General features: G+C 41.2%; 1 protein-coding gene across 1 annotated transcript in view; it reads left to right on the top strand.

The window, feature by feature from the left end:
* PDE1C (phosphodiesterase 1C) overlaps nucleotides 1-27335 on the top strand; it is a 509951-nt gene that overhangs the window by 417194 nt on the left and 65422 nt on the right. The window contains 4 exon segments of the mRNA XM_032235871.1: nucleotides 636-702; nucleotides 5091-5207; nucleotides 10086-10226; nucleotides 21373-21473. Coding sequence (XP_032091762.1) covers nucleotides 636-702; nucleotides 5091-5207; nucleotides 10086-10226; nucleotides 21373-21473 — 426 coding nt within the window.

Raw genomic sequence — 27335 nt, 5'->3', positions numbered from 1 at the left:
GCAAAATTCATATTTGTAGAAAGCACTAGGTGTAATTGGAAGCTACTTGTTAATACAAATAAATATTGTCATAGAAACACAATAGGTATATTTGGGTGAAAAGTTGATGGATGTGCATATAGATCAGGGTTAGGTTATGGGAAGAAGAGATTTATATATTAACAGATTAACAGAGTTGGAAGTGACCTTGTAGGTCATCTAGTCTTAATCCCTGCCCAATCAGGAGACCCTATGCCATTTCGGAGAGATGAGAGTCCAGTCTCTTCTTAAAAGCTTCAGTGATGAAACTCCCAAAACTTCTTTGTTTGTAATTTTATAAGGTGAAGAGTAATTACATTTATCTTTACTTGTGATGAAGATTGTAAATTATTTCTTTTCTTTTTCCTTAACTAACTTTCTTCTTTTTCTTTTCTCCTTTTCTTTGAACTTTTTAATCTTTCTATTTGTTTTTTCTGAGTATAGTTTGCATTTGCTTTTACTACTATAGTTAAAATCTCTAATAAAATTTATGAAAAAAGAGGGAAAAAACAAAGGTAAATTGTTTTACTTGGATAAGTCAGATCCACTGTAAAGAATTTAGGTATGTTTGGATTTTCATTTCTTACACTTCTTACACATTATTTTTATTATGATAGAATGTACAGGCGTACATCCAATATGGTTGGACTTAGTTATCCCTCAGCTGTAATCTCAGCACTAAAGGTAATATCAATGAATAGTTTTTTATTATAAAATATTAAAATAATATAGCCTTGATTTGGTTTCTATAGTATATATTTTGTTTTCCCTAAATTTTATTTTCATATTAAATGAAATCTGCTTAAAGAAACAAATATGCACAATATATTTAATCATCATAGGCATCCATTCTAGTGATTTGATATTACCAAAATAAGAAATATCATTGTTGCCCTCAGTACAAGCTGTCCCTATTGTATTTGTGTTGAATATAAGGAGCAGAGTTTACATCATTATGTAAGTTTTGTCACTTTTCCCCTCTCTTCTTGTACATATCAATGTTAAGTTACTTTAACAAATTATGATGAAACTGTCCAGTACGTTTTATGTAGTGAAGGAACACATTATATCATTTTGCAATCAACCTAATCTGTGTAAGTGGATATTTTTTCACATGCAATTACAACATTTTAGTACTTCTTTTTCCTCAAGATGAACTGAAATTTTATATGGAAGTATAAAACAATATTTGAGTCAGCAAAAGGAGTGGACGAATTCCCATTCAACTACTGTTCCAGATCACAACTATTGACATTAGTAAATGTGGATCACGCCTGAATCCCTGATTTAAGTAATTCTTTCTACATAAGGAAATTAAAATTATAATGAATCATTCATATGGCTGATACGTTTGTCAATGAACTTGTACACAGAAGGAGTTTAATGGAACACAAGTTCAAATCTTGAGTTGATCCTAAGAAAATGAGAAAAACCCTCATTGAAAACTCAGATGTAGACCATGTTTATTTGAAGAAGAGTAAAATAAAATTTTACATAATCACCTGAATTCACTGTAACTAGTAGGGCTAAAAAAAATCACATGGCTTTAGGAATATTTGTAACAGATGACCCATTAGCGTGACCCCTATTAATAGAATTGCACTTATCCAGTTGGATGTAAATTTTCCTTACTAAGACAAAAGAAAATACTTCTTAGAGAAAATGTTCCTGTTAGTTGAAAATAACTTTTTCCTGTGAAATCTTTCATTTTTGTCTATTTGTCTCAATTAGAAATGAACCAATTTCAGGGAAAATAAATTATACTCCACTGTAGTAGAATTGTTTTAATGGTGAAAAGTGAAATAGAAAATATAAACATAAATAATGAATTTGGCTTCCAGGAAGTTAAGTTTTGTTCTTATCATTTCAAATATTAATGTGGTAAATTAGAACATTACAGATTTTAAGGCTTCATATTGCCTTCTTATTCTTCTAGAAGCTGAACTGCCAACATTCTGTGGATTTGAATTCAAATATTTTTGTTGTCATTAACATCCTTGTACCAGACTTGAAATTTTTGTTTTACCTTTTGAGTCTGGTTGATCTCATAAAGTGTGTACATATGTATATCCATACCCATGCTCAAAACACATTCAATTATTTCTTTGCAAATGTTGGTCAGAAATTAAATGCCTATCAAAGTATTCCTATTAGGCTAACACAACTTTACATTTTACATCCTGGGAAGAATTGCCCTTTTGTCTTTTTTACAGCTGGAGCCAAATCATATATATGTATGTATGTATGAAATTTAGTCATCTTGTTTTCCAAAATTAGAATACTTTGAGGAAATAGAAAGTAATTTGCAGTAGTACCTGAAGATAGCATCAGAAGACTCCAATCTGAAATTTTAAACATTTTGAGTGTTATTATAGGCATGTAGGTTCACTGTCTAAATCTAGGTGCAAAATAAAATGACAAAGGTAAAACTGAAATCAATGTTCAGATATTTCCATTAGAGTTCTTCTGAATTCTTTGTCTGGAGATTGAAAGCCCCGTTACTTTTTTCATTCTGAAGATAAGGAATAGATCCCTCAAACTCAAAATCAGCCCCACATGTTTAAACTTTAAAGAGACTCAGCAACTGGAAGTTTGCACCTTAAATACTAATTGAATGAGCCGCCTGGATGAGCTCAGCTAATCTGAATTTTAATTTTAAGTAGGAAAGTTATGTCATTTCCCAATAATAATATAGAGAATAAAAAGGAATCATCCCTAAACATTTTTCATGTACCACTATTCTTCTATTTATGCATTGGTAACAAATCATTTTAAGTACAATGATGCTAATTACTTCTATTTTCAAAGCTTTATTTGAAAATATTAGGTGATAGATACTATAACAACATGGATTCTACTCACTATGTGCTTTGTTGATTGCTTGCGATGGTTATACTTAGTCTGAAAACACAACAGAATTTTTTACAGCCAAATTTCATTTGACACATTCATTTAGAATATAATTAAAAATATGATATCAGTAATGTTAAATGAAATTTCTTCTAACTTGCAACACAATAGAGAACATCCAGGGGTGGGTTTCAATTTTTTAAATAACTGGTTCTGTGAGTGTGGTGGGCATGTGACTGAATGGGTGTGGCCAACTCGACATCACTCACGCCCATGCCCACGCCCACTCAGTAATATCCCCCCCCCCACCTAGCCATGTCCATAGAACTGGCAAAAATTTCTGTGGCAGCTGGGTGGCTGGCAAAGAAGCCTCACTTTCCCCTCAGCATCAAACAATCCACGCCCCCCCCTACACACACACACACACACACACACTCCCCATCTAGCTGCTTTGAGTGGCCGTGACGGTGTGCATATGTAGGGAGACACCCCTCAAGTAAATGCCAAAGTGCAGCAAAGGCGCACGCAGGTCAGGTGGCTACTCGCTTAAAAAGGGTCTTAGCAGGATGCAAAAGGACATGGCTTCTCTCCTGCACTAATTGCTTTGCTGTGTTATTCCTCCCCCCCCTTCCATGAGAGGAAGAGGAGGGAAAGAGGAGAAATCCATGAGAGGAAGAGGAGGGGAAGAGGAGAAATCCATGAGAGGAAGAGGAGGGGAAGAGGAGAAATCCAACCTGCCGCTCCCATGAGAGGCTTTGGCGTGAACCTTGCCCACTAGGCAGCCTTTTCGGGAGACTCGCGGCTCAGCCTCACCTTGCCCAGCTACCTTCTGAAGTTAGGAAGTGGCCCCTTGGCCCCAGGACCCTGCAAAAACCCAGGCTGGGGTGCTTTGTGTGGCATTGGTGGCAGGAAGACCCCCGGCGCCTGTTCCTTCAAGTGGAGTTCACAGGGTGGGCCTCTGACTACCTTCCATCCCAGACAGCTTCCATGTCCTGTTGCAGGCACCCAGGATGGCCTTGACCCCTGCCACCCTGCTGCCTCCAGCCCCATGCAATCTCCCCATCACCCCACCACCCCTGGGGATGCTCCTGGCTCCGCTGGACAGCCACCTGCAATGGGTCTGAGGCTCTTCCCAGGAAAGTGATGAGTGGGTGGGTGGTGGTGAGCAGTAAGGGATGTGAGCCCAGGGCCGGCATCCCTGCCTCCTTCTTCCAAGGACAGGCTTGGAGAACAGCCAGCCTCCCCCTGCTGCCGCACCCTTGCTTCTACGTGGAGCCTCTGCTGGTGGAGCGTCTCCCATTTTGCCCCAAATGTGCCCCCTCCTGCCACTGCTGCTTCTACAGCACCAAATGGTCCATGCCGCTCCTACACACACACAGACACACAGACACACACACAGACACACACACACTGCTTCTTCTACAGCATTGAATGGTCCGTGACCACCACTCCCGCATGTCCCTCAAAACGAAAATAGAAAGCTCCCCTTCTGATCTGTCTCATCCAACCTCCCTTACACACACACAAACACACAGACACACTGCTTGCCATACAGGAGGTGAGCGCGGCTGGGGAAAAATCAGAAGGAGGGCGAGGAGAAGGCCAAACCCGCCAATTTCCCTGCCGGCCACCCGGTTGACCAGGTGTGGCCCAGGTTGCAGCTGGTAGGTAGGGAGGGCTAGGCTTGCGCAAATGCTGTTTACCTGTATGTAGGCAGGAGCCAGAAGAAGCAGTTCTGTGGATACACTTGGCGAAGGTGAAGCAGGGTGAGCATCGGAGTGGGCAGGTGTGGCCAATTAGTGCAATAAAAATTGCTCTGCGCATGTGCAGAAGCAAAACCTAAGATGGCAGTGCATATGGCGCCATCAGGAGAGCCAGTTCAGGGTGAGCCCAGGCTGCCATTACTACCGGTTCGGAAAGGTACACCATATTTCTAGTACCTATTCGGGCGAACTGGACTGAAACAGTAGGAACCCACCTCTGAGTATCTCCTTTCTTGTCTATATTTACTTTTCTTCATATTATAATATCTAAAACATGGAAAAATGAACACAAAAATTAAAAACCCTTCAAAACATTAAAACAAGATGCAATACTGGCAGAAAAATCCTTTTTTTTAATTGGACCACTACAGTGATTGAAGACCATGTTAAGAATAGGTGTGTGATCTTTGTGTGCACATGGTGAAGACATACTAATGCCCTTTTTTCCCTTCTACACAGAATATAGACAAGTGGTCATTTGATGTATTTGCATTAAATGATGCTAGTGGAGATCATGCACTAAAATTTATTTTCTATGAACTGCTCACACGCTATGATCTGATCAGCCGTTTCAAGGTTAGTAGTTTAGTACCTGCTCCTTTCTCCTATTCCATAGATCAGTAATTTATATTTTTGGAGGGTTTGTCATTGTTGTTTTATACTGATTACAATATATTGTCCTCTGATTTATTTAGAATGTTCTTGTTATTGTAATAAATTAAAATTGAGCAATTTCAGAAATCTATAACTCTATTTTATAGGGAATAAAATTAGTAGTTTTAAAAGCTTCAACAAAGGAAGACTTCCTGTAAAATTATGGCTCAACCACATCATGCTATTTGGCTTTATTATCTTCAATACTTTTTGCTTCTTTTTCCTATCCAGGTTATTTGTAGCTTATTCATTCTCCCTCCCTCCCTCCCTCCCTCCCTCCCTCCCTCTCTCTCTCTCTCTCTCTCTCTCTCTCTCTCTCTCTCTCTCTCTCTCTCTCTCACACACACACACACACACACACACCATTCTAAGTTTTTAATTCTGTATGTGGACAAGACATGACCAAGTATTCTGAGGAGTACTTGCAAGGAGAGCTTTACTTGAAAGAATTTAATAAATATAGGTAGGACATATGTGCAAACACACATATACAGAAAAAAAGTCACAATCCCCTTGTGTCAGGATGGATGAAGGTCTAGAAGACCCAGAGTCCAAACATTGGTTGTTGGTCCAAGTTCCAAGTAGCAGAGTTTCCACAGGCAACAAGCACCTGCTCTATACTTGGCCATTCAGGTTGTAGAGCTGTCAAGAAATCCGGGATCCAATTCTTCACTTCTTGCTGTCTGTGGCTGACTTGTATATTCTATGGTCTTGTCAATCTCTAATAATTGATTGCAGACTTCCCCTGAAACTGGAGTTCATACAAAGCTTCTTCAGAGACTTGTTTCATTTCAGTCTGTTCTGAATATGAGCTGCCTACTCCACTGATAAGCTTTCATTTTTAGTGGCATGACTTTGAGTGTGATTTAAGGAACATGGAGTAAGGAAGGATTTGTAAGTAACATGGAGTATAATTTTTCACCAATCATTATATTAATACCTCATTTTCAATAGAATTATTGTTCTCTAATGAGGAAATGCAAAAGCTATAATAATGTAAATATGGTTAATTAACATAAGTGGTTATTCTATAAAACTATATTGGGTAACAAAAGTATTATTTGGCTTCATACCCAATACATGAAGTAAAGGAAAAGAACTTAATTCTTCACAGATCCCAAATAAGTGCTTTTGTAATCTTCCTATATGAAGGGTTTAATCCTTTGCCCTGACTGTTTATCCTTGCCCACTCAATATTATCTATCTGTCTGTCTGCCTTTCTACCTATCTAGCTATATATATAGATATGTAATATATACATATATATATGTGTGTGTATATATATATATATGTGTGTGTGTGTGTGTGTGTGCGCGCGCGCGCGCACGTGTGCAGGTCTTGGCGTATTCGGGTCTTTTCCTGTGTAAGATTGAGAGTATCTTGGTGACATTTTGACAAGGTTCCACTCGCCATGTTCAGGCTGGTGCCTTTGGCTTCATTCTTGTGCGAGCAAAGCGTGATCGGAGCTGCTGTATTTCTATAAATATTGGTTTGTGTGTGTGGAGTGCTGGCTTTGTTACTGTAAGTGGGTTGATTGGCTGTGTTGTTACATCTTGATTAGTTGATGGCGTTGATGTATGCAGATTAGTCAGCTGTTTCGTACCCCACCAATATTTATAGAAAGACGGAAGCTCCGATCACGCTTTGCTTGTGCAAGCATGAAGCCGAAGGCAGGCAGGCAGGCACACACACACACTCTATCTCTCTCTCTCACACACACACACATTCATAGATTTTCATGGGTGTAGGTATGCTGATCTTGTTGTATTTGGATCTTTTCCCGTGTAAGATTGAGATTGTCTTGGCAATGTTTCGGCAAGATTTCATTCACCATCCTCAGGCTGGTGTTTTTGGCTTAAAGCGTGGTCGGAGATGCCGTTTTTCAAAGACAAGATCCAGCCTCCAAGGAGTCTACAAAATACCATGCAGAATCTGCCCTGCAACATACATAGGACTAACGAACAGGAGAATAAATACATGCATCATAGAACACAAGAACGTAGTAAGAAAAAAAGAAAAAAACTTCCTCCCTTTTCCAGCACTTTAAAGCTACAGGACATGAAATTAATTTTGAAGGAACCAAATTAATCTCCAAAACTGAACACTTTAACAAGAGAATAATTATGGAAGCTATTAAAATAGAGAAACACCCCCACAACATGAACAAACGTGATGATGCCTCCCACCTGCCAGACATCTGGAAACCAGCCCTGGTAAACAAATGAGCTCCACCCACCACCCAGGCCAATACAACACAAAACAACAATGGACACACAGCCAGCACCAATCTACCAATCATGATACAGCCACAGAGCCATAGAAAGACGGCATCTCCGACCACACTTTAAGCCAAAAACACGAGCCTGAGGGTGGCAAGTGAGACCTCGTCGAAACGTTGCCAAGACAATCTCAATCTTACACAGGAAAAGACCCGAATACAACAAGATCAGCATATAGTGTGTGTGTGTGTGTGTGTGTACGTATGTGTGTGTATGTGTGTGACACACACACACACACACACACACACACACACACACACACACACACACACACATATATATATATATATATATATATATATATATATATATATATATATATATATATATATGATTTATGGATAGCAGTTAAATATAAAAAATCACCACAGAATTTGAAGCTTAAATAATAACCATATCATGCAAAAAATGCCAAAAAATTGGGAATTGAAATAGGAATTGAGCAGAATTTGTGATACTGTCATTGGTTTTACAACTACAATAAATCATTTACAATTTCTAGAGATGTGGAAAACTGATTTAACAACTCCAATGTGAAGACTTACCCCATAATACTGAAGAGATCTTTGACTCTTTATCCTTTATTTTTATTGGCATTAGAATAATTATGAGTGAAAATAAATCATGAAGTTAGAAAGATTGGAGTTAAATTAGCAACTCAAGGACATGAACTGAAATTATATTCTAATGATGTACTTACAATTCCCCAACTGAAAGGTTACTTGCTACTGTTAATGAAAGGTATACAGCAATATTGTCTTATACGGATTAATGAAGAAAAAACTCCCTTTGCCTTCAGGAGAGATCAATAATTGGTCAATAACTGCATTTTCTTCAATTTAATTATGAAACTCCATGGGAACAATACAATAAAGTGTATGTGTGGTTCACAAGGGCATTCTCTGTTTTTTCTTTCTTATCTTTTGGGGAAGGGGCAAAGAATGGCTATATTTTGGTGACCATTCTTCTTAATTTTTATGTAAATTTCCTGGTACAAGCCCAATATTAGAGCTTCATTGTCCTATATTGGTTAGAAAATATCTTTGGTTCTAATAGTTGATCAAGTGACATGGCCATCATCTTAGGTGATGTCTGAGAGGATATGCTTTATGGCAGAGTGAATGTCCCAACATCAATTACAGTAAAACTAAAATGTTCTCCATTGTACATTGCCACTCTTGGAAAAATTAATGTAATTTATGTTACTCATAACTCATTCAAATATCTTGGAGCACTTTTTAATATCTTGGCATCATGGTATAAAGAAATAAGGAAAGTGTCCTTGCAGGACCAGAGTCTTCCAAAAAACAAAACATGTATTAAATGTGAATATGTATTTTTTAAATTTAAAATTTTATGTGAAAACATAGTGGATCTGCCTAATAATGGAATATATTATTCCAAAATTCCCTCCAAATAATTTTATTTATGTATTAATATATTTGTTTTCATAGAGTAGAAATTCCAAAATTAGCTGTAGGAAAATATAAATTGGCTATAACTTTCATATTATTGAAAAATGCATTTCTAACTTATAAATAAGTTAACCCGTGATCTAGAAAAGGGGTGTCAAACTCAATTTCATTGATGGCTGCATCACGGTTGTGTTTGATCTTGGGAGCCTGGGGTGGGGTAGTCAGGGTGGACATGGCCTGCTCAACATCACTAGTGTTGGGGACACCTGTGGTGGCCCAAGCACTTTGCCAGTAAAAACAGGCTCCCAAACTCAGTTTCTGGCTCCAGCAACCCTCTCCTGGCAAAAATGGAGTTCCATTTTCACTGGCAAAGGCACCACAGGCCGGTCGCTCACTGTTTCCAAAGCAACCCCAAAGGCTAGATCTAAACACCCTGTGGGCCAGATCTGGCCCCCGGCCTTGAATTTGACCCCCCGGTCTAGAACAATTCAGTCATGATTATATAATTATATAATATAATTATATATCTCCATACCCAAGATAGTGGTTAATAATTATATATTATTATAATGTAAATAATATAAAATTAGTTTTATAATATTACACAATGAAGGTATTTATTTTTATTAATTTTTATGCTGTCCATCTTTCCTGTAAGGTGACTCTGAGCAGCTTACAGGATATAAAACAAAGAGAAAAATAATTAAAACATTAAAACTACACAGATTAAGATTTTAAAAACTATACTGAAACCAGAAGAGATGCACGTGACAAGGATGACATTTTTTACCCTGTCAACCACTATTATACCTAAATTAAACTTCTTATTTCTGAAAGAAATTGCTGTTTTCTTGCTTTTTTTTACTTTTCTTATGTTGCTTTTAATATGTATGTATTAATATTAGTGATACATAGAGCATATTATGTTGATAATAAGTTGATACTGTTGGGTGCTGGAATTTGCTTTAAAGAGTATCAAAATTTCCAAACATATGAAACACTGTTTATGAAAAGTTTGGTAAAGTTAAATCAGTCTATTATTATGCTAAACGTGTTCACAATCTATCCTCTTTTTATTTTTAAAAAATTATATTATATATATATAGATTCCAATTTCTGCTCTTGTCTCCTTTGTGGAAGCTCTGGAAGTTGGCTATAGCAAGTATAAAAATCCATACCACAATCTAATGCATGCAGCAGATGTCACACAGACTGTTCATTACCTCCTTTTAAAGACAGGTGTAGCAGTAAGTAGACAAAATATTAATTAATTAAGAGTCCAATATGAAAATAGTAATAATCATGGCAATAAAATAGGTTTGAAGGTATTTATGACACAATTAAAATTTGGGTTTGCTAAAGTAAGTTTTTTTCCAAGCGCTTTTATCTTGATTGAATATATGGCATTAAGTTGTTCTTATTGACTTAGTGAGGGCAAGCTTTATATTAATTAAGGATATTTGGATTATAATGTGATATTTTGACATATACTACAAGTAAGATGTCTATAGGAACTTTTCTAACAATATTATTTGGATTTAGGATTTTAGAATTGTATACTTATTACATATTCAGCTAAATGAAGATAACTTTATTAATTAAACTCTTTTATTGTTAGGATAGGTGGTCAAGTCCAAAATATAAATGTCATTCCAGTGTTTCTTACAGAATATATAATTTAATGTACAGTAATTGTATTACAAATCTGTAAAAACTAGTCAGTAACTAATATGACAAAGATTTAAATATATAAATCTGAACCTGTATTGCAACTCAGACCACAAAGAGTCCTACTGTCAAAGAATTTGCAGTCTATACCTCTTTCTAATATCTATCAATATGATTTTCCCATCAATTAATGCTGAATCCTTATGAAGATAATGTCTCATTTTTGCAACAGGTTGATGGTAGGGTATGTTAGGAATATATATATAGTAGAAAATATGTTTGGGACAAAACATGACAGGGTGAGCTCTCATTCTCCCCCAGCTCTGTCAAACTAGCATCTCGATAGCATACTGATGCAAGTAGATATTTATCACTTTGGTGGGAAAGTAACAGCTCTCTGTGACATCATGCTGGCCACATGATTACAGAAATGTCTTCCAACAGCGCTGGCTGAATGGTCTTGAAATGGAGATAAACACTGCCCGTTATGGTTGGCAACAACTAGTGGAGTAAAATCTACAGGGACTCATTTACCTTTTTAAATTGGGGTTTATATGATCCTTTAATCTAGCAAGGCTCTAGATTAGAATCTTGTTTTCAATCAGGCATCTAGAATAATGCCTGAATATCAATATTTTGACCCAGGTGAATCAGTGAGTGGAGCCCAGTACCAACAATAACATCCACTTCTGTACCTATGCTTTGGAAACTACAGTTTTTTCCCTGACTACTATAATCTCCTCATTACCTCCAATTTCAGTAATAAAAGCAAGAATTAAATCAGTATTAGTTAAGTTGGCATAGATAAATTCAGTGATAACTTTAATAACGAATGCAAGGATAGTTACATTAATATTAGTTTAGCTCTGAAAGAGAGGAGAAAGAGAGAAAGAAATATATATATATGTTTTCATAGATTTTCACGGGTGTAGGTATGTTGGTCTTGTTGTATTCGGGTCTTTTCCCATGTAAGATTGAGATTGTCTTGGCAATGTTTCGGTGAGGTCTCACTTGCCATCTTCAGGCTGGGTTTTGGGCTTAAATCATGATTGGAGCTGCCGTCTTTCTATAAATCTTGGTGGGGGTGTGTGGAGTGCTGGCTTTGTTTCAGTAAGTGGAATAATTGGTTGTGTGGTTGTATCATGATTGGTAGATTGGTGCTGATTGGTGCTGGCTGTGCGTCCATTGTTGTTTCATGTTGTAACAGCCTGGGTGATGGGTGGGGCTCTTTGGTGACTAGGACTGGTTTCCAGATGTCTAGCAAGTGGGAGGCATCATCATGTTTATTTATGTTGTTGGGGGTATTTCTCTATTTCGATAGATTCCATAATTATTCTTTTGCTGAAGCGTTCAGTTTTGGAGATTAACCTGATTCCTTCAAAATTAATCTCATGTCCTGTAGCTTTAAAGTGCTGGAAAAGGGAGGAAGTTTTTTCTTTTTTTCTTACTGCGTTCTTGTGTCCAATGTGGATTCAGACAATCTGCAGGTGTGAAGATGTTTTTCTAATGGATACTCTGGGAAAGTAATAAGAAGACTTTCTCAGAGTCATTTCCTGAGGGATGCAGTCCACATGGCCCTCCCTCCCCCACATTCCCCAAAAGGTGAGAAAATGCCATGCCTTTAGGTGCCAGGCTGGAAGTTATAAAGCAATTAATAATATGGTACAGGATAGATGCATAAAAGGAAAGAAAAGTCTAAAGGAAGTATACCCCCCCCCTTCTTCCCATGAAGAATGGCAGATTCATGAATCTGACACATTGCCTTCTGATAGAAATTTGGAAGTGCAATTTTTAAAAAAAGAGATGGTAAGAACCAAGGTAATCAGTGTCATGGACAGCTTTCAAATATTAAGTTGATATTTATTTATCAAGTTTAAGCATGAATAGCAGAGAATACTATTCTTTCTGCCACACTAGGAGGGAGAGATCTCTGTTTATATGCAATATATACAATTATAGAGATATTATACAGATATAATTTCATGCATGCATCAGAAGAAAGCTTGTTATCATATCTTATTTTTTATATTCCATCTGTGGGAGAAGGGTTTTGACTTTACAAGCCTCATACTGTAATGTGGAAATTTTTTTAAAAATTCTAATTAATCTATTACCTAAATCTCAGGGGTAGGTTTCAATTTTTTTACTACTGATTCTGTGGGTGGGGCTAGGTGGGGAGTATGTGACTGAGTGAGCATGGCCAACTTGACATCACTCACACCTGCACCCACTCAGTCATATGCCCCCACCTAGACATGCCCACAGAACCTGCAGTTGGCCCTTTGGCGTCCCTTCTTTCTCCTGGTTCCCCTTCCTGGCTGGGGGACCCTCCGGGGTAACCCCACTGCTCTGGTTGCATCCAGGAGGGCTCTGGGTCAGTCAGCAGCCCCCATGCAGCAACCTCGTGACCTTTATAAACAGAAATTAACTATCTTCTTTTAATTAACCATTTCAATGAGAATTTTTCTAAAACTTCTTAAATTCTCATTGAAATGGAAAGTTTAAAAGAAGATGGTTAATTTCTGTTTATAAATCAGTGGTCAGCTGGGAAAGCATCCCCAGGAGCTGAGTGGGCCGATTATGGCTTCACAGGCTAAAAGGGAAGCTGTGCCTCCCACCTGACAGGTGCCCTCTCCCCTTCTTGTCTCCCCCGCACCCTGGCCGGAGTGGTCACATGGTGGTGGCATGTGATGGGGCTGCCTCAGAGAGTCTCCCAGCTGGGAAAGGGCTCCAGGGGAAAGCTGCCCACCCCGAAGAGCCAACTGCAGCCAGTAATGGGGCACAAAGGAGTGGCCATCCAGCAGAGCCAGGAGCGTCCCTAGGTCACTCAAAAGTACAAACATTCATTGAAAAATAGTACAAGGCTAAGTGTATAGGAAATGCCATGTCTTTTTTGTGTTTTTTTTTTTTGCTTTTTCTTTAGAAAAGTTATTCCAGATGCAGCAAATTCTGAGTGAGTTCAGATTTTTTTTCCTATAGTCAGTGACTTTATTTTTTATCATGATGGTGATAATAATCATGAGGATAAGAGAACCGAAAGAATTTACTATTTGAAGGATTTTTTAATATATTTCATTTATTTAGCATATTTACATAGTCATCCATCTCAAAACATGGAGTTCTGGGTGACATATTCCTATGTATACAAGTAAATCCAATCTATTTATTTGAGATTATTAGTTTGGGTTTACTAAATAAGAAAGAAAAAAATGTAGTCTGTAAATTTGGTTGGCTATTGGTAAGGTGACCAGATTTTCAGATTGGAAAAGAGGGACGCCCTTGACCGGGGGGGGGGGGGAGGGGGCTTGATTAAAAAAAAATTTTTTTGTCAAAAGGTCACCCCAGGACACTGAAACCAGCATAAATACGAATCTGTTGCCAAACAAAATTTTGATCACGTGACCATGAGGATGCTGCAACGGTCGCTAAGTGTGAAAAATGGTCGCAACGGTCGCTAAGTGTGAAAAATGGTCATCAGTCACTTTTTTCAATGCCATTGTAACTTTGGTCACTAAATGTTTTCCCCCTCCTCGAGACTCCTCACTTAGCGACCATCAGAAATACGAATCTGTTGCCAAACATCAACATTTTGATCGCGTAACCATGAGGATGCCACAATGGTCGCTAAGTGTGAAAATGGTCGCTAAGTGTGAAAAATGGTCATTAGTCACTTTTTTCAATGCCATTGTATCTTCCTGATTATTAAAAGTGCAAATTCACTCAGTGTCAATCATGACTCCTGAGTCCATTTCAAAGTATTGTGCATAGAAATTTTTTAAATGGCTTGTTTCAATTTATTTTGGATAGAATCTTTTTTTAAATAGTCTAAGACAATTTAAAAAAAGAATCAACACAGAATACCACTATTTTAAAAAATCATATGCACAATAAATAAAATATTATTTTAAAATACATTGAGCCTATACTCCTTACAGTAAATGACTCATCTGGAAACAAGCCAATAGCATTTTTTGTGCTTTCAAATTTACAGATTTTCCAAAATCAGCTTAAAGTCCAAATATTTAAAGACCACCCCCCTCAAAGCTATCTTACCAGAGCTTTAAATATCTTCTGGGGAGGCCCTGCTAGTAATCCCATTCATGACAAAGGTAGGGCTTTCTCAGGAGGAAGGTCTCAGCTGGTGCCCATCCTTTGGAAACCTCCTCCAGAGCAGGGAGCCCTAACCTGCTGTCCATTCAGGAAGGCTGTACAAATTATTCTGTCTTCTAGAATCTAGAGCCATTGGGATTTAATATGGTTTTATCACTGGATTTTCTTTTTATTGTTTTTGTGGAATTGTTACAATGATTTTATAATAATATAATTTTATTTGGCATTTTTGTTGCTGTAAACTGCTGAAAGCCCCTGATAGAATACAAATTATTTAATAATAAATTAGGAAATGTGTAGCTGTTGTCTACACATTGTTTTGTTTGAACAGCTGAAATCAAGCCTGTTCACCCAAGGCAATTCTAGAGTAACATGTGCTTCAGGACAACCTCCCTCTTAGACTGCTTTTTAAAAATGAATTATGCCTTGCTTTTTCTATATTATCTTCACTGACACTGTTAGTTTTATTGTTTTCTTGAAGAGATATTTTATTATTCTTTTGTAAATCCTTTTGGATTTTTTCATGAAGAATTCCAGTATAAAAATAAAAAAACAACACCATAGAGTAAGCTATCTTTTTCAAATACACTTGCAGTGGCAACCTATTACATATTACCTGGCAAAAGAAATCAGTGTTTCTTAAAATCTCTCCTTGGAGTCCAGAGGGTCAGACCCAATCAAGGGTACTCAAAATTCAAATTTGCCAGCCTATGTTGAAATCCCATCAAACAATTGTGAGAATCCACAGTAGCAGTGAATACTTAGATTTCAATATTTAATGCAATACATATTGATAAATATAACCCATACAAACAAACACCATTTTGGGATCCTGAGAGAAATTTTTTAAAACAAAGACAGTAATATAGAATACAATAGATTGTATTTGTTTCAGAAGTTCCTCTTTTTGGCTTGGTTCTTTAATCCAGAGATACGGAATTTGTGGGTCCTTGATATTCTCTGTGATTGGCTGTTTTCAGAGGGCAGCAAGACCACCCAGTTCAACTCTGAGCTACGCACATTTTTTTCTATCACACAATTTAATAGTCTAGGGCCACATGTGACTCATGGAAGCCTTCAGTTTGGTCCAGCACAGCTCCCTATAGGTCAGAAATTAAAAAGTTTGATGCGATACAAAAGGGAAATGATTCAATCCATTGGGATGAATATTATTTGCTATGTTTAATTAATTAGTATAATTAATTCAATTAAAATTTATTTTTTGTCCTACATCTGTCCATCCTGGCTCTGCCTATTTTTTTGGAGAACGATCTCTGGAATCCCATTCAGTGCTCACTAGAAACCTCAAATTACTGCATGCTGCTGCTATAAACAATTGTAAACATGCATGTTATTTGATCTATATTTGACTACATGCCTACTCAAAAATAAAGTTATGAATATGAGTACTCTTTTTGATGGGGGGTACATCTTATAGAACAAGGAAAGTTCAAGTAAATATGTGTATAAACTGTATAAATAGATCTGTGCTGCAGGCTATTTAAAGCTGGATGCAAGATATGAAAACACTGCAAACTATTGTTCAAGATAATTTGAGAAAAGGGAATCATTCACCAAGAGTGCTAAGTAGGCATTCTACATGAACCTGCAATTTTATTGCTATAATATTTATTATTAATTTAAAAACTCAGCCAAGATTCAGGCGGCTAACACATACAACTGTAATGTTTTGAACATATTTTTCTCTCTATACTATACAGCCTTCTGATGCATGAAATGAAACTCTTACTCTTAACTCAGACTATAGGCACACAATCTTTCCAGTAGTTCACATACTAGTTGGTAACATCTTAATTTGAGGCTTGATTGGAACATTATACAGAAGTTATTGAAAGACAGTAAAATGGACATCAACAATCTCACACCCTGCTCAAAGTTGTGACAGCAAGTTTAAATTTTTGACCTTAACTATCAAGAAAAAATACAATTTTAAAACTGGCATGTCAGTGACTTCTTAAAAGTCAGGATGCCTGGTCAAGATTAAATTGCAGGTAGATTTCTTATCACTTTCTAAAAAGAGAAAAATTCAGAACATAACAAATAAAAGGTTGTGAATTTCACAGATGAGACAGAAAACCACAAATGGGCAAATATGATCTAGAAAGGCATGACTCTCCCATATTATGGGAATCCCATAAGCCCTGCAGATGTTCATAATGAAATTATATTTAACTATTTGGGACAGAAAGACAACACAGACTATTTTTTAAAAAAAATTCACCAATATCACACCATAAGATTCTTTATCTTTTCTTTGCAACAATTCCTAATGGCACAAGAAATCTCCATCAATATCTATCCCCAAGAAGAAAACTCTTCTTTCACAGCAAAATAATGTAGAAAAATTACAAACAATAACTCTTTTCAGCTTTATGCACCACCCCAGTAAACACAAATGTTTGATCAGAAAAAATATGTCCAAGATAGGAGCAATAAGCTATACACCATGATTTAGGAGTTTGATTTTTTTCAAAAATAAATGCTAAAATACTAAACTGTATATATGCACATTTAGGTAAATAGTGTTCTCTATACCCTCTCGGAGGCGGCGATCGATCCCAATCACGAATGGACGCTGCCTGCAGATAACCTCCACACGGTTCAGGGGCTTCTGCCGGGCGGCGGGACCCCCGGAAGCGAGAGGAAGCCCCGGAAGCGAGAGGCTGCCCCGGCGATCGATCCCAATCAGGAACGGACGCCGCCCGCAGATAACCTCCACGCGGTTCAGGGGCTTCTGCCAGGCGGCGGGACCCTCAGAAGCAAGAGGAAGCCCCGGAAGCGAGAGGCTGCCCCGGCGATCGATCCCAATCACGAACGGACGCCGCCCGCAGATAACCTCCACACGGTTCAGGGGCTTCTGCCGGGCGGCGGGACCCCCGGAAGCGAGAGGACGTTCTGTGCGGGCGGCAGCCTCTGCGCCCACGCTCTCGGAGGCGGCGATCCCATTCACGAAGAGGCAGCTCCTCGTGGGCGCAGCGGCTGCCGCCCGCAGACAACTTCCACGCGCTTCAGGGGCTTCTGCCGGGCGGCGGGAGCCCTGGAAGCGAGAGGACGTTATGTGCGGGCGGCAGCCGCTGCGCCCACGCTCTCGGAGGCGGCGATCCCATTCACGAAGAGGCAGCTCCTCGTGGGCGCAGCGGCTGCCGCCCGCACAGAGTGAATTCAATTGGGATCGCCTGCGGCCGCGAGGACTCCTACACAAATGGACTCCTCGCGGCCGCTGGCGATCCCAATTCACTCAGCCGGGGCGGGCAATTTCTGCACGAACGGACTACTCCTCGCGGCCGCAGGAGGAGAGGGAGGAGGAGGGGGCAGCCGAGCCACCCGCACAGAGTGAATTCAATTGGGATCGCCTGTGGCCGCGAGGACTCCTGCACAAATGGATTACTCCTCGCGGCCGCAGGCGATCCCAATTCACTCAGCCCGGGCGGGCAATTTCTGCACGAATTGCCCGCCCCGGCTGAGTGAATTGGGATCGCCTGCGGCCGCGAGGAGTAGTCCGTTCATGCAGAAATTGCCCGCCCCGGCTGAGTGAATTCAATTGGGATCGCCTGCGGCTGCGAGGAATCCTCGCAGCCACAGGCGATCCCAATTCACTCAGCCGGGGCGGGCAATTTCTGCATGAACGGACTACTCCTCGCGGCCGCAGGAGGAGAGGGAGGAGGAGGGGGCAGCCGCCCGCAGACAACTTCCACGCGGTTCAGGGGCTTCTGCCGGGCGGCGGGAGCCCCTGAACCGCGTGGAACTTCTCTGCTGCGGGCGGCTGCAGCTGCCCCCACCCTCTCCTCCTGCCGCGGCGAGCGGAAAATTCGATTAGAATTAGATTACTCACCAGTCAGCGCAGCTGCAACCTCTTTCGTCTTTTGTCGAAAGGAAATGGAGACTCGCGCAGGCGTGCTGAAAATTTCCCATCCCATCCAGCTCACTGATTGGCTGGAGTCCAGGCCAATCCAATCAGTGAGCGGCAGGCTGGGCTGGCTTAAATTTGTAGGTAGTAGGTAAAAGGCTAAAAGCACGCTTTTTTTGGCGCTCGCAGCTCCCGCCCATCAGCTGCTAGCTTGCTGGGCTGGCTCATCTGGTAGGATAGAGAACAGAACGATGAGCCAGCCCAGCAAGCTAGCAGCTGATGGGCAGGAGCTGCCAGCGCCAAAAAAAGCGTGCTTTTTAAAAAAGCGTGCGGGACGCGGGAAAATGCATTGGAAAGCGGGTGTGTCCCGCCAAAAGCGGGACGTCTGGTCACCTTACTATTGGGTAACTTTTATTAGGTATTATGTTACCTAATAGAAAATAGAAATCTGTTTAAGTGCAAAACCAAAACAGGGCAATTTGGTAATAATTTCTGCCTCATAATCTACATTCTTGTTCATGAAAACGTAAATTCCTTAAATTTTATAAATTGGAAGAAATAAGCCACCCTAAAGGCAATTCTATCCATGTGTCTGAAATTAAGTATTTGGAATTTTCTGAAAACGAATTGAAAAAATATATTTGTTATGTCACATGGTTAAATTGCAAGTTGCAAGACTAATATAGCAAAGTGAATTTTGCTTCTTTAACAGGTATTCTGGGAAGAATTCAAATCAAAGTTGATTTTTCATTTCACATCTAAGGAAGTTTTAAAAACTGTTAATTTCAACTTGGTTTAGCAACCAATATTTTTCTTGGGTAATTGTCTTGTTTACTTTTGTAATTTTTGGATTTAAACTGAAATGTGCTCACATTATTTTATGCAAACTAGAAGCTACTTTGCAGAACAACATATTGTTCTCTACTCAGATATATCTCCAGTGTCATGATAGCCACAAATAAAAACACCAGTCATATTTTTTCCTGGTCTACATTTTTAAATTTTTTAAATCATGAGCAATTAATCCTAAAATACTTTTTGTAATTAACTATGCAAAGAAAATTAAATAATTAACGTTCAAAATTAAAAATGGGAAAGATCAAAAAGAATGGAATATTGTTCAAATATTCTCTTTTTTTTAAAGTAATCTTTATTAGTTATACATTTTTTTAAGAGTAAAACATACAAATACAAACACAATTTTAAACATACAACCCCCCTCCCCCCCCTGCGGTGACAGTCATTCACAGCCCAACTTTTTTTTCCTTCCTCATTGTTAGGTCTCTAAGCCACATCTTCTCATTACAAAATTCAGGGATCTATTACAATACCCATGTTCACTTTTAACTTTCCCCGTTTTAAGTCCCTGCTGTTCTCCTTGTCGCCCACATATACCATAAGTTCCAGCTAAGGTAATGTTCCGTTTCTCCTTTGTCCCTCAGCCAACCCGTCATTCTGTCCATTTCTGCACATTCATAGATCTTTTTAATTATAGCATCTTCCGACGGTATGGTAGTGGATTTCCAAAATTGTGCATAAGTTATTCTTGCGGCCACAATTATATGTAGGCTCAAATGCCATATTGAATTGCTCATGTTTTCTGGTTTAATGCTTAGTAGAAGGTTCTCGGGTCTCCATTCCATGCTTGCCCCGGTAACCTCTTTTAGCCATTTTTTAATCCTTCTCCAGTATTTCGTGGCCTCAGTACAGGACCACCAAATATGGTAGAATGTACCATCCTTTCTTCCACATTTCCAACACAGTGGAGATAACCCAGGAAACATTTTGGCTAACCTCGTTGGGGGGAAGTGCCACCTATAAACCATCTTGTATATGTTTTCTTTGAATGCTGTAAATATTGTAAGTTTAATGGTCTTACTCCATAGATCCCACCATTTGCCCATTTCAATCTCATAGCCAAAGTTTCTCTCCCATGCTATTAGAAGGCTTTTATCCATCTCTTCATTAGCATCTTGGCAGGTCAAAAATTGATAAATCTTTGACAACATTTTCTTGTCTCCGCCGAACAAAATCTTATCTAGCCCCTGAGGGTTTGGGTAGATCCCAAACCATACCTTATCGCTTTTAAACCTGTTTTTAACCTGTAAATATTCCCACCATTCCAGATTCCTGCCCTGTTGCTCTAATTCCATCTTTGTTTTCATGTTGCCATCTTCTGTCATGATGTCTTTATATGTTATGTTTCTTGTCCAATTAAATACACTGGGATGCGTTAAGGCCTCTAACGGTGCCAACCAGCACGGAACCCTAAGATAGTATTTTTTCCTCATCTTTTCCCAGACCCCCATCAAAATCTTCCGAATATAATGGCCCATGAAGTACCTATGGGGGGGTGTCTCTTTCTTGCTTGTTCAAATATTCTCAAGTACACCTTTCCAAATATTTGGGAGTCACTGTTTCAGTAGTTGGGAATGGGTGGAGAAGAAACTGGACAAAATATTCAGAGTTTATTTTAATGTCTCGTTAAAATTTGAAGTTCTTGAACAGTTTGTGTGGTGCCCCAAGAGTAAAATTCAGAAATATCAAGATTCCCTATAGACAACAATTGAGCATAGCAATTGAGATTAATAATTTTTAAAATTCTGTATTGTTATTCAGGAGCTACAGCAATGATAATTTTAGTAAAAAGATATAAGATTCCAATATTGTTGGCCTTACTAAACAGTAGTCTATTTAGATATTTGCAATATAATACATTATCTAATTTCTCAAAATCTTTTTTCCAGCACTGGTTGACAGAACTGGAAATCTTTGCTATGATTTTTGCAGCTGCTATCCATGACTATGAGCACACTGGAACTACAAACAACTTTCATATTCAAACAAAGTGAGTGCTGAAAGATGAGCTATGATCAAGCAATTTGCCATTAAATTTCTAAGTCTAAACTTCATTAGTATAGTTCCAGTTTTGTGTCTTACAATTTGACCATGGCTATCAAAATAAAGTTCCAGACAGGTCATAAAATTGTAGTTAACAGTTTTAAATATGGCAATATTTTTATATAATTAGAAGCTAGAATGAGAATTTATGATAAACCTCTTATCAACATCTATGCTTCTTCATAATATCTTATTTAATACAATTTATTCATGTCTGACATCATAATTTTGGTTTTTGTCAACCCCTTTAGTGACATCTAATTGAGATATTTTCCTCTCTTTGTTATATTTTTTCTCCATTGAGTGCTGTAAGCTGTGTTCTGAATTTCTGTTCTCATTTTAAGTTCATAAAATATTAAACCAATTATTTATATTTGATAATCTAAAATAAATTAAATAATATTACATTATGAGTGACTTTTATTTAATAGACTGATGGATATATAGCCACAATAATGAAATTTGAATATATTTTTGTAACAGCTTTCAATCATTATGCTAAAGAAGCTCTTTCACAACACTTTGGTGTTTGACTCTTAGAAAAAATTGCACAGCAAAGAATCTGAATCGCATTTGTGCAGTTTTGTCAACATACATATGCCTATTAATGATGTGGAAAGCACAGACAGCTACAGATTAATAAAAAGGTTTTACGCTCTGTAAAATCCATAATTAAAATCAAAATAAAATTAACTTAATTCAGAAATAATAGCAGATAAATTCCAAATATATAATATTGGCAACAATTTGGATGAGGATAATTTTTAGAAACATCCATTCTGCCATAATGAGTTTATATTCGAAGGAATTCAAAAGGAAATAATGAACAAATCATGACATGACAGAAATGATATATACATAAAAAACAGGACAGCAGTTTGGGAATGGAATGAATTACTTGTTAAAGGCTTATAACAGGTAGAAGCTGCTAAACCAGATCTTGGCAATCCATGGCTCCAGAGCCGCATGTGGCTCTTTGGGCCCTCTGCTACAGCTCCCTGTCCCATCATTGAATGGCCTCGCCCATCACCCTCCCCTCCTTTGCTTAGTCTGAGAAAGTAAGGGCAATAGTGGGGGATGGAGAAGTGGCCAGGGCTGATTCTCCAGCACCTCATTCTTGTGGAGTTTTTTCTGGCCCTTGTTGGTGCTGGACATGCCTCCGTCTCTTGGGGAGACATGAACTTGCTCTCCACCTCGAGGCATGGCCTGGCCTGGCCACGATCAACACCAGCCTTCCTAACACATGGCCTGCCGGGGTGACAATGGGATCCAGGAGGATGGGACATCAGAAAGGGGGATGGGCCCAAAGCACCCAGCCATAGTTTTAAGAGGTTCAGGATAGTGAGGGAAAGAGAGCTGGCCCTGCTGAATCTTGCATGCCCATTCAGGCTTGGAGAAAACCCTCACCAAAGATGCTTGTCATCCGACAATCTCCCCCCTCTCTCAATGTCTCTTTTTGTATGTAAATGTGATGTTAAGGCAGGTACAGGGCCAATTAAGAAGGGCCTCCCTCCCCATGCACACCCTCCCAGTCCTGCCACAGTCAGCCAGGGGGTCATAAGAGGAAAAGGAGGAGGAAGGTCTCTGGAGCCTTAGTGCAGGAGTGAAGTGGCCCTGTACCTGCCTTTGCACCACATTTGCACATAAGGCAGTCTTTGCTTCCTGCCACTTCAGGCTGGAATTCACGCCCTCCATGCATGAGGGGGGGGGCATGGCAAGGCAATGGCCAGAGCCTTTGTACAAGAGTGAAGTGGTCCTGTACCTGCCTTCAGGTCGCATTGGTATGTAAAGTAGCCTTTGCTTCCTGCTTCTTCAGGCTGGAGCTTGCACCCTCCGTGCTCAGCCAAAGACTTTCCAGGGAGGATGATGACATGGCAAGGCAATGGCTAGAGCCTAAGTGCAGGAGAAAAGCCACATCCTTTTGCATCCTGTTAAGACCCTCATTAAGTGAGCAGCTGCTTGAGGCAGACAGACAGAAAGACAGACAGACATAGAGAGATACACATCCGTGAGCGTGCACACACAGAGCAAGATAAAAAGGAGGAGAGAGAGACATAGAGAGACACAAACAGAGTAATACACAGAAAGGGAGAGAGGGGGAGATAGAGAGGGAGAAAGAGAGAGATGGGAAGAGGGAGGGATGGAGAAAGAAAGAGATGGAGAGGGAGGGAGAGAGTGATGAGGGAGGAAGGGAGGGAGTGGGAGATAGAGAGGGAGAAAGAGAGAGATGGGGAGAGGGAGAGAAAAAGAGATGAAAGGGAGGGGAAGAAGGATAAAGAGATGTGGGAGGGAGAGAGATGAGAGAGAGGGAGAGGGAGGGAGAGTGAAAGAGATGAGAGGGAGGGAAGGAGAGGGAGATAGAGAGATAAGGAAAAAGAGAGAGGGAGAGAGAGAAAGAGGGAGGGAGAAAGAGAGATAAAGATAGATACCTGTTTTCCATAGAAAAGAAAACAGTCACAAAACCTGGGTATGTGTGACTGGGGGGGGGTTCATGTGACTTGCAAGTGAGTGACATCAAGTTGGCCATGCCCACCCAGGTTTTGTGGCTCCCAGTGTTTTTTTCTGTAGGAAACAGGTCCAAATGGATCTTAGAGTGTTTAAGGTTGCAGACCCCTGTGCTAAACCATCTGTTGGTTTGTTACAACCTTAAACACATTTGGACTTGTTTCCCACAGAAAAGAAAACACCAGGAGACACAAAACCTGGGTGGGCATTTTTAGACATTTTTTAGACATTTATTACGATTTATAGGCCGCCCTTCTCCCTGAGGGGACTCAGGGCGGCTTACAATCACGGGAAGGGGGTGCAATAATACAAGACAAACAGTGAGTAAACAAGATAGATAATAAAACACCAACTTGCATTCAACAGTCAACACTCGGGCGGGTAATTTAAAAACTTATCCCCAGGCCTGCTGGGAGAGCCAGGTCTTAAGGGCCGTGCGGAAGGTCTGGATGGTGGTGAGGGTACGAATCTCAACGGGGAAATCGTTCCACAGGGTCGGAGCTGCAACAGAAAAGGCTCTCCTCCGTGTAGTCGCCAGTCAACATTGACTGGCAGATGGAATCCGGAGGAGGCCCAATCTGTGCGATCCAATCGGTCGAAGGGAGGCAATCGGCAGAAGGCGGTCTCTCAAGTACCCAGATCCACTACCATGGAGTGCTTTAAAGGTGGTCATCAATACCCTGAAGTGCACCCGGAGATCGACAGGTAGCCAGTGCAGCTCGCGGAGGATGGGTGTAATGTGGGCGAACCGCGGTGCGCCCACTATCACTCGCGCGGCTGCATTCTGGACTAACTGCAGTCGCTGGATGCACTTCAAGGGCAACCCCATGTAGAGCCCATTGCAGTATTCCAGCCTAGAGATCACAAGGGCTCGAGTGACTGTTGTGAGAGCCTCCCGGTTCAGGTAGGGCCGTAACTGGCGGACCAGGCGAACCTGGGCAAATGCCCCCCTGGTCACAGCCGACAACTGATGGTTAAAAGTCAGCTGTGGATCCAGGAGGACTCCTAGATTACGGACCCTATCTGAGGGGTATAAAATTTGACCCCCCAGCCTGAGTGTTGGAATGTCAGCCAAATTGTTGGGAGGGAAACACAACAGCCACTCGGTCTTGTCCGGGTTGAGTACCAGTTTGTTAGCGCTCATCCAGTTCTTAACGGCCTCAAGGCCCCGGTTCATCACGTCCACCGCTTCATTGAGTTGGCACGGGGCGGACAGATACAGTTGTGTATCGTCCGCATATTGATGGTATTTTATCCCGTGCCTCCGGATGATCTCGCCCAGCGGTTTCATGTAAATGTTAAATAGTAGGGGGGATAAGACCGAACCCTGCAGCACCCCATATGTTAGGGGCCTCAGGGACGATCTCTGCCCCCCGACCAACACCGACTGCGACCTGTCCGAGAGGTAGGAGGAGAACCACTGCAAAACAGTGCCTCCCACCCCCACCTCCCGCAGTCGTCGCAGAAGGATACCATGGTCGATGGTATCGAAAGCCGCTGAGAGGTCAAGGAGAACCAGGATGGACGTATGGCCTCCATCTCTGGCTCTCCAGAGATCATCGGTCAATGCGACCAAAGCGGTTTCAGTGCTGTAACCGGGTCTGAAGCCGGACTGGAAGGGGTCAAGATAGATAGCTTCCTCCAAGGCCCATTGAAGCTGGAAGGCCACCACCTTCTCGACAACCTTCCCAATAAAGGGGAGGTTGGAGACAGGACGATAGTTGTTTAAAATGGCTGGATCCAAGGATGGTTTCTTCAGGAGGGGTCTCACCACCGCCGTCTTAAGTGCGGCGGGGAAGTGCCCCTCCCGAAGGGAGGTGGTCACGGCCGCCTGGATCCAGCCATGTGTCACCTCCCTGCTGTTGGCAACCAGCCAGGAGGGACACGGGTCCAGAATACAGGTGGAGGCACTCACAGCTCGAATGGCCTTGTCCACATCCCCAGAGGCAACATCCTGGAACTCAACCCAGAGATGGTTTACCAAGTAATCCCCCTGTGTCTCGGCTGGATCTACGGCAGTGGAGTCCAAGTCCGAACGAAACCGAGCAACTTTGTCCGCCAAGAACTGGGCATAGTCCTCAGCCCTACCCTGCAAGGGGTCTCCCGCATCCCTCCTATTAAGGAGGGAGCGGGTGATCCTAAACAGGGCGGCTGGGCGTGACTCGGCGGACGCTACCAAGGCAGAGATATGCGTTCTTTTGGCAACTCTTAGTGCCCGGATGTAATCCTTGGTGCAGGTAGTCAAAAGTGCTCGGTTCTCCTTGGACTTATCGGACCTCCACAGGTGCTCTAGGCGTCTCCTCCGGCGCTTCTTCTCCCGGAGTTCCTCGGTGAACCAAGGAGGTCTCCAGGATCCGCTGACCCGGAGGGGCCGTAGTGGCGCAATCCGGTCAAGAGACTCCGACGCCGCCGAATGCCAGGCAGCAACCAGAGTCTCCACCGAACTGTGGGCGAGAGTGTCGGGAATTACCCCAAGCTCCGTCTGGAACCTCAAAGGGTCCATAAGTCGCCTGGGGCGGAACCACCTGGTCGGTTCCTCCTCCCTACGGTGGGGGTTTGGCCTCCGGAAGTCAAGCCTCAGTAGGCAGTGGTCTGACCACGACAGGGGTATGATCTCATTACCCCTCAAACCAAGATCACGCATCCACTGCTCCGAGAGGAATACGAGGTCGAGCATGTGACCCGCTGTATGAGTTGGGCCCCGAATTACCTGGGTCAAGCCCATGGCTGTCATGGAAGCCATGAACTCCTGCACCCCGTCAGAGCGTTCACCGAGCAATGGCAGGTTAAAGTCCCCCAGAACTATAAGCCTGGGGAGCTCAACTGCCAGCTCGGCTACTGACTCGAGGAGCGAGGGGAGGGATGCTGCAACGCAGTTGGGAGGCAGGTACGTTAGCAGCAAACCCACTTGACCCTTGAGGTCCAACTTCACCAGCAGGGACTCACACCCGACAAGCTCCGGAGCAGGGACCCTACGAGGTAACAGAGACTCCCGGATAATAATAGCCACACTGCCACCCCTTCCCTGGGCTCTCGGCTGATGAAGCACCTGAAATCCCTCTGGGCACATCTCTACAAGGGGGACTCCTCCTTCTGTGCCCAGCCAGGTTTCAGTAATACATGCCAGGTCTGCCCTCTCGTCAACAATTAAGTCCCGGACGAGGGGAGCTTTGTGAACAACAGACCTGGCATTTAGCAACAGCAGCCTGAGACCAGGGTCCTGACTACTCGCGCCATCTGGTCTTGGAGTGGGACTCATAGGGCCGGAAGGAGGGATCTCTGTAATGTAGCGAACCCTCCTTCC

Source organism: Thamnophis elegans, chromosome Z (assembly GCF_009769535.1).
Source record: "Thamnophis elegans isolate rThaEle1 chromosome Z, rThaEle1.pri, whole genome shotgun sequence".
Lineage (NCBI taxonomy): Eukaryota > Metazoa > Chordata > Lepidosauria > Squamata > Colubridae > Thamnophis > Thamnophis elegans.
The sequence above is the reverse complement of the archived record's forward strand: the minus strand, read 5'-3'. Positions and strand labels throughout refer to the sequence as shown.